This window comes from Dysidea avara, chromosome 4 (assembly GCF_963678975.1).
Source record: "Dysidea avara chromosome 4, odDysAvar1.4, whole genome shotgun sequence".
Lineage (NCBI taxonomy): Eukaryota > Metazoa > Porifera > Demospongiae > Dictyoceratida > Dysideidae > Dysidea > Dysidea avara.
Window position 1 is genome coordinate 35,962,510 of NC_089275.1, and position 8,867 is coordinate 35,971,376.

The 8,867-nt window shown below is 37.0% G+C and overlaps 1 protein-coding gene across 1 annotated transcript in view; it reads right to left on the reverse strand.

The window, feature by feature from the left end:
- Positions 1-314: 314 nt before the first annotated feature.
- The window catches only part of LOC136253804 (uncharacterized), a 17,401-nt gene continuing 8,848 nt past the window's right edge, over positions 315-8,867 (reverse strand). The window contains exons 10-15 of the mRNA XM_066046462.1: positions 6,962-7,099; positions 6,843-6,905; positions 4,791-5,069; positions 4,584-4,711; positions 3,702-4,059; positions 315-1,187 (exon numbers count right to left, since the gene is read on the reverse strand). Coding sequence (XP_065902534.1) covers positions 466-1,187; positions 3,702-4,059; positions 4,584-4,711; positions 4,791-5,069; positions 6,843-6,905; positions 6,962-7,099 — 1,688 coding nt within the window. The 3' untranslated portion in view covers positions 315-465. The remainder of the gene's footprint in view (positions 1,188-3,701; positions 4,060-4,583; positions 4,712-4,790; positions 5,070-6,842; positions 6,906-6,961; positions 7,100-8,867) is intronic.

An 8,867-nucleotide genomic window follows, 5' to 3' on the forward strand; every position in this document is an offset into this window, starting at 1 on the left:
AAATAATGTGTATGCCCACATGTACAAGGAGCTGGCAGTATACTGTATCAGGAGCCTGATATAGTGTCACAAGGTGCAAGTGGCTAGACTACACCACACTACTGTAAATAACGTGAACTCATATTCCAATATGAGGTTTTAGTTTTACTTAGTACTATAGCTCCTCTTTACAAAATCAACATTGTAATTAAATGTTTGTAGCCTAGCTAGCTTATCTGCACCTGTGTATGCCCTTATTTTAGTGCTCTTATCTGATCTTAGCTGTGCCATTGGATAGTGTGGAACTCCAGTCCCAAATTCCCTATTGAAAGCAGTCAATATCAATTATCAAGTAAATTCTTTAATGTCATGCATGCATGTGCATACATATTGCTCAAATAGCTGGTTATGTATCACATGCAGTAGCTATAGCATTAAGTTTGATATATCACACTAAACCTATGTAAATAGCACACACACATGCTACTAACTATTTGGACTATACAATTCAACATTTTTGAGCACATCACCAGGTGGATCTTTGCCCCAACCACTCTTAATAACATATCCAAATTTGGCAACATCAATATTGCCTGTTGCAACTGCTTCACGGAAGCTTTCAAGTAACTTCCTTTCCACAAGAACTAAATGCCAGGCTTTCCGGCCTCCATCATTACCACGTACAGTGAATATACGTGATCCTGGCCTACAATCAGGAGCCACTAATTCTTTCCAATTCCAGGAGCATTTAGCTGGTATTTCAGACAGCTGACATGGTGCTTTAGGACCATCTAGTTGAAGACATTTAATCTTTGTAAAATCACATCCACAGGTAGTCTGAGTGTCTGAAAGCTTTTTGCTGTTGTATAACCAAATGGAATCATCGTCATCATTATAATAGACTGCCTTCTTGGTCACAAAATCATCTATCGTGGCCCTTTGATCAGGCTGGCATGATGCATACACCTTGATGAATATTCCTTCTTTCCTGGTCTGATGACCACAAGCTTCAATCCCCATCTCATCCAAACACTTAGCACACTCTACTACCCACTGACCTGAGTAGCTACAGTCAGTAAAGATGCATAGTATCTTCCCAGTGAGGTATTTTTGGTACAAGGTGAATATTTCTTGAAAACTAATTGTTCCATCTTTGAAGCACCAATTGCCAGTACCTTCTTCTCCGTATCCAGTGTAATATATAGTTACTAAATCAATAAATAAAACATTATGAAATTGCATCTATGTATGCCACCTTGATTAAGTGCACACAAATTATTATAAGATTATTTAAAGTGGGTTTTGAACAACAGTACTGACTTATTGTTAGGTATATGTTTCATATCAGGAATATTAATGTACCGTACACCAATGTGGGTGGGATTCAATTATTCACTACAATCTTACTGGAACCTGACTGTTATATTAGAGAAGGATACATGTTCCAATGGTGTATCTCAGTCTTAGGAGTAAAGCCATTTCCCAAATATAGGTTAATAGCCACCTTCCTCTATGCTTACTACATAAAGTTAGTATATTACTTACAGATTAAAACTTGCACAATATCATAATGATCAAATTTAATTAGGTAGTGAGACATTAGTCTGATGCTGCCGACTCTATTTTAGGTGCTTATAAGCGCCCCAAAAAATAGGGTCTAGTCTGTCTAGCATTCAGGACTTGTGCTTAGGAACGCATAATTACACTGTGGTTCGTGTATATAGTAAGAAATGACGAATAGCAAAGAACCCAATCACAACAGTGATGCTTTAGGGATTTCAATCAGATACTATCTATGGGCGGTTGATGTTTAGGCTGTGAAGGCAATATTTCTACTTTTCAAAGGAAAGCATCTATCACACACGAATGTTAAATGGAAAATTGTCCCTGGTTTATACGTATATTCATCCTGACACAAAAACAACTCATGTAACTTTCGTTTCGTGACTTTTGTCCCAGTATTGACTCACGTCGTGCAGCCACAATGTATATAATTGGCAATACTGCAATGATTGGATTGGACACACCAGTTTTCGGTAACAGTGGCACAAGTCCTAGATTCTAGACAGACCAGACCCTATTTTTTGGGGGCACTTATAGGCGACTAAAACAGGGTCGGCGGTGCCAGACTAGTGAGACATATTCAGTAGCGGGTGGGGGCAAGGGTATGAAACACATCATAAGCAATAAGTGACATATGGGGGTCTGAGGACAGAACCCCCAACTGCTGAGAGACCTTGATGGTTCAAAATTTTACAGAAGGCAATAATGTAATGTCATGAATAAATTAGTACAGTAATAAAACTGCTTTGTAACATCAGGGAAACAACTAGAGGATATGTGCACAATGACAAAATATGCACAAAATTTATATTAAAATTTCTAACGACAATTTAAAAGTATCAAAGGCCATATTTTTGCCAAAGTGAGATACAGTTCATTCAGTATGGCCACAACAGTAGAATACGTAGCAGTATAAGTGCACACTGTTTTGCAAGGCCTACTTTACCATGTAAATGTCTGGTCTGTAACTATATGCTTTCCTAATAGAAGTGGAAACACTGATGATATTTGAGATTCTGCACCATTTTTGAACAAGAGAAACCATACCCACTTTAATTAATCTGTATTAGAGTCTCAATTATTTCAAATAGAGTCTCAATGCTCTGTTAGAGTATACTTGACAGCACTATTGCATACTCCATCTTTTAAAAACTTTCCAAGTTTTTTTTTTGTCCTCTCTCTAAATCATTTAGTGAATGTAAGTTTCACATTACCTATTGTCCTGTACCACCAGTTGTTGCTGTCAATGTAAAAAGAAACCAAATTACCAAGGGTTCCTAAAAATGATGGAACCAACTTTGTACATCTTTAATTGTACTGTACCATCTTTTAATTATATTTTACTTTGCTTCAGATACATAGAGTTGATTATTCAAACGTTAATTAAACAAATGCCAAAATGACTGTTCCACTAGAGTATTTTATCATAATCTGTAAGCCTTATAAGGGCTAAGCTTAAGACAAGTATGCTTTGAAATAGTAGCCTATTATACTTGATTAATGCTCAAAAATGAAGCCTATTATGCTCAAACGTATGTTTTTTAAATTAAGATTACGCTCAAGAGCTGATTGTTTTATTAGAGTAAATAAGTATTCTCTGACTGCTGTATTAGAGTAAGTGACTGCTCTATTAGAGTACCACATTACTTACTTGGTTATAAATGCTTCGGCTACTATTAACCTAGTCAACAATTGATGCAGCTACTATTCAAGGGTGGCCACTAATTGAAGGCAGCATTGGTAGCATAAAGCAGCTTTTAAGTGCAGCAAATATTCAGTATATCAAATAAAAACTGCTCTTATAAAGTGCTAATAATAATAATAATAATAAGTATGCTGTCAGCCCTTACCATTTAACTATACAGCACTAAAAGGGAACAGCTGATGAAAGGTATGGCAACCAGACACATGATGTGGAATGAATAGTGTTCTTTCCTTACTGCAAATATAACTGAATAACACTGCAGGATAGTCTAATTCATGGCCAGAATTCTTGAAAATGGTCAAAATTCTGGGAGAATATTCCAATATTCCATACAGAGCTACATAAAGTTTGTGAAAGGCTGACTGAGAACAATTTAGTCAATATAGAGAACAGGCAGGCTAAATGTGCAAATGTGGGTGGATTGTATAACACATGTACATGATGTAGGTATTACCTCCACTAGTGGTGCATTCCTTGAAGAGAATTTCAATACAATCAACATAATATTGTTTGGGTTTTTGATCATCCGGAGAGTCATGTAAATTGAAAGATAGCTCTTTGTGTGAATCTTTCCTAAAGAAGGCTATTATTGATTGTAGTCCATTTTCTTTAGTTTCCAGTGTTTCTTCATCTGTAACCTTTGGAGTTTCCATTGCAACCGCTTTCACCATCTCGTCATATTTCCCTCCATCTGAATTAATTGTTATGCATTGTTTGAATCCTGCCATATTGCCACTTTCATGTAAATAAGGTTGACAGTAGTCCTGGTTTCTGTAACGTTTCCTTATAGATGTTATATTAGGTACATCCTCCTGTAAACATATGTATGTATATACAAATGCAGTAAGAACAATGAACATTTTACTTGGTGAAGGGCATAGATGTTTGATTTAGATGGGAGTCTCACCTGGAGACATGCATAATCTGTAGTTACGTATAGAGTCATTGACAAGCTATTGGTAATAGTCAGTCAAGCTGTAGTTTGTGGCAGCGATAAATCATTGGCCAGCATTAATAGTTTCAACACTGACTATTGAGTATATAGAATTATTTGAAAAACAAATACAAATGAGTACGATGGCGATTCTTTTGAGACACTTAGTAAATACAAAAGTGGTGGAGGAGGCAGTTTCAGGTGATTGTGTGATACAAGGAGGTAAACAGGTGCTTTACTTGTAAATTAATGCTATAAAATAAGTACGTATGTATGTATGTATACAGTATACTCTTTTATGCTTGAATCAAAGAGTACACTGTATACAAGTTCTGTGGTGTGTGTGTGTTTCACAATTTATATGAAATGATTATCTGTTAACAAATGGTACAAAAGTTTTACTTTTCCTTGATGAGTAGTATCCGGTAATTCTTCTCTCTTTTCATCAGGCCTCACTGCATGAGCAACCTCACCTTCCTCAGTCACTGTTAGGATGTTACTAGTGTTCAATTTGCAGGACATCAGTACTGCTAAATAAATACGTACATACGTATAACTTTATGTGTACTTTGCATGAATTTATGTGCATATATGAGCTGAAAGTCTTACTGTTTCTTAAGTTAAGGATACAAATGCAATTGTCAAATTCTCCCAACATCCTCTCAGCTAAAACACAAAATAGGATGACATGGTCTTCAGTGTGCACCAGTCCAACAAGGTAGTCCACAATCATCTTATTACCAACTTCTGCACTAGGTAAATGAACGATGTTCTCCACGATCTTCTCTGGTAGAGTAGCAAGGTCTTGTAGCCTTAGTAGTGTAGTGAAATGATTAGATGGCAATTTGTCAATCATTATTGGATAGCATTTCTTTAGAGCTGTTAATGCTGAGTACAGATGCCAAAAATACAGTAACCATTGTTTAGTACGTTGTAGTAGAGCGGCTAAGCAACAAATTTTGATGAAATTGTTCACTTTGTGATAAAAGCACCAAATTTTCTGTGAAAGTTGAGTAAGGTATACTAAATCATTTGAGATATGGTGCCACATCAAAATCATTGCCTTTGGGCATATTTTGAAACTTTTAAACTATGTAGGTTATAAACCCTTTTCCTAGCTGGTCTGAAAACCATACAAGTGTCTTCAAGATCTTTGTTTTTGCTTATATGTATCTCCAATTTACAGGTGTAATCTGAAAATGTGGTAAAATAACCATAAACACTTCTAATGGAACCTTACAGGTATGGTCCAATAGAAACAATATATTGCACATCTATGGCTTTATATACCATGATTTGTGCTTCTTAACATGACAAGCTAATGACCTGGATGGATACCTCTCTTAATCAGCTTTTGGATATGACCATCTCTGGCTTGTCTATTCAGATGTAAAGTTTCAGCATATTTACAATTGAGCCAGCTCATGGAACTTTTATGGCTTCCCTAACCCTGATACATTTTCTATTCATTTTACTTTTCAGGTTCTTTGAGCATGATACGATTGGTAATTTGAATGGCACTGTATCTACGGTAATATGAAATAATATGGCAAATGTTATACCAAGTTTGGTGCTTTTATCAAAAAGCAATTTTTTCACCAAGCCGCTCTACTATTGTAATCTCTACAGCCATGACTGAAATGTTCACTTAATATATATATATTTACAGGTGTAGGCAGTTTCCCTAGTTTATATCTGTGATCACTAATTTCCAGTACTTGTCTTGCAACACAATTACGTACAATGACTGGTGGACCCATGCATACCAGAAAGAATAGCAGCAGATGTATCAAAATAAACTTTGCGTCTAAACAGGTACCCCAACTATCACTTACTGAAAAGTGAAGTGGCCATTATGCAGCTACATATACTGTAATACTATGTTGATACCATTACAAGTACATAAGAAAGCATCTTTGCAAGCATTCCAGTCACTATGGAAAATACTAACAATTTCCTGGTATAAACATGATAGCTAGTCAGCGCAGGATGCATTACTGCAAATTAGCACCTTGGTGATGCCAGCGAAAAGAAATTGGACACAAAGGAAGACAAAGGTAACTTCATGATGTGTGTGTGTGTGTGTGTGTGTGTGTGTGTGTGTGTGTGTGTGTGTGTGTGTGTGTGTGTGTGTGTGTGTGTGTGTGTGTGTGTGTGTGTGTGTGTGTGTGTACATTGTACACATGTGTGGCATGCACCTGTTGAGCTGAAGCAACATGTAACAGCAAAACAAACAAGCCTGTACATAAGCCTTAGCCACTCTCGAGTTACACTTGTCTGAAGGCATCAGGCAGTTAGTCAGTCAGTAGAAAATTCCACTGAAAAATAGTTGTAGCATTTAACCGCATTCAGGTAACACTACACTTTTGGGTCTGGTTCTGTCTACCCAGTTATTGCCAATGTGCCATGAAGGTATTGTGAGGCTGTTTATGATCAATGATTTTATTGTGGGAAGGTTCAAACCTTAATTGTCCACTATAAGGTACTACGTACCGTACTGTATGATGCATACAGTAAGTGCAAGTACACAATGCACACAGCGTATAGTATAATATATGCAATTACTGTATATTAAGTATGCATACATAACCAAGTGAATATTAATATCCTATAGCTACAGTAGGTCACATTAACACTTTAGGTATCATTAAAAGCACATACCTTCACTATCAGGATCCATTTGCCATGCATCAAATAAATTAGCTGGTTTAGGAATCATCAATACTACATGGAGAGGAGAAATGTTACTATACACACAACATGTAACGATTATTACATACATGCTGGATGATCAGGTAGTGTCATCTTGGGAGGACCATCCTTGTGAGAGTCTTTATCAGATCCAGTAGTCTTTTGTTCCTTAGGAGTTTCGACTGGTTTAGTAGGACTGGGAGTACTTTGAAGTGCTTTTATCACTTCTATACAGTTAAAATGTAGCATAATATGAGACTGGATTTTGGAAAAACGATCCAAATCGCACATTAGAAGTTCCGAGATAAACAGTTTTAAAGAATTCAAGCCAGCATAACTCTCCAAGGATAGCAAGCACGCGTATGAAATTTACACAAAAGATGAATCAATATATTACCTTTCAAGCCACTTCCAGTACTTGTAGCTGCTTGTAGAGTTTCCCGCTAAATAAGATAGAAAATCTGAGCAGTTGAACGAGTGAAGTAGTATCACGAGTGCTCACAAAGGGGTGGAGGGTGGGGGGTGGCGGGGTGGGCAAGCGTTAGACCTCAAAATGGAGGCAGACCACAAATGGAGTATAGAGACGAGATTACTGGGCTGTGCTGGCTCCTTAATGGCTGATATGTAGCAAAATCCACAGAGAAACATCTGGCCAACATTATCAGGCTGTCCACCAGTAAACCACTGGTTCTTGCCAAGCCAGGTCCTTCTCAAGGCCTAAAACTGCCAGTCGAGCTCTACACACCACCCAGAAAAGATGTCTGTTGAAACCAGCCTCGAGTAGTTTGAGTGGTACTGAGTGTCAAAACTACTAGGACAATAGTGTAGCTATCCAGTGGAGGTGTTAGTTCGATTTTGCCTGATGTGCGATTTGGATCGGTTTTGTAAAATCTGGTCACATATATTGGCCAAAATCATACAGTAAGGTAGAACTGTACAGTAGGGATCATGAAGGTTTGAGCTTTTTTGACCAAAATTACCCCCCTGATTTCTTTTTCGATGTCGTTTCCACCCCAAACATGCATTTTCGCCAACCGTAACAGCTAAAATGCATACATCATGGACTTACATTTGTACTCCTTTCTTTCTCCACTACTGCGTAGTTTTTGATTCACAGTAATGTGGCTTCAGTGCAGCTGGTTGTCACAAGAATTGTCCGTAATTTACATAGTGACTGGATTGAGGCCCTTCTCGTACTGTTCTGTGTTTGCAATGCTGTATAACAGGTAGATCGCACATACATGAAAATGAAGCGGAATGGCCATTTGTATCTGAGTAATTGACAGTTGGAGTGCATGTTTAATCGTGCAATTTCTATAGTGACTGGTTTGGTTGCAGAGGTGCTTCTTGTTACTGTAATTTCTTTATTTGTAATGTTGTATTAATATAATAATGGGTGGAACAAAGCTGGAAACAAAGCAAAAATGGCCACAACACTTTCCAGTAATTGATAGTAGGGGCACACATTACTGTATGTCTGGCTGGAATCATTTTTCTCCATTGCATTAGTCATGTCACAAAAAAAAAATCAAACATATGTAATGAGAAATTTAATATTTGAGTAGGGATCATAGAATAAAAAGTGAGAAAACAACAGAGGTTATCTACACCTGCAGCTATACTAGTGGACATTCCACTTCAGTCATGCACAGCCATGAAGTAGGAATGAAATGTCCACTAATATAGCTGTAGGTGTAGATGGCCTCTCTTATTTCCATTTCTTTCGATCCCTACTCAAATATAAAATTTTTATTTTTCCCTACATGTAACTGTATACATAGCTACAGCACAGTCACTACTGGACATTTTGTCCATGAAAATCCAATGGAAAAAATTTTCAACCTGTGAAAAGTGAAGTTTTCATTAGGTGGTCCCAATAAAATTTTATTTTCATAGCATTTTAATTAATGAAAAACCAATGAAAAGTTACCAATGAAAAGTCCATGAAAAGCATTTCACAGAGTTTTCAGTGGTAATTTTTCATTAGGTTTTCAT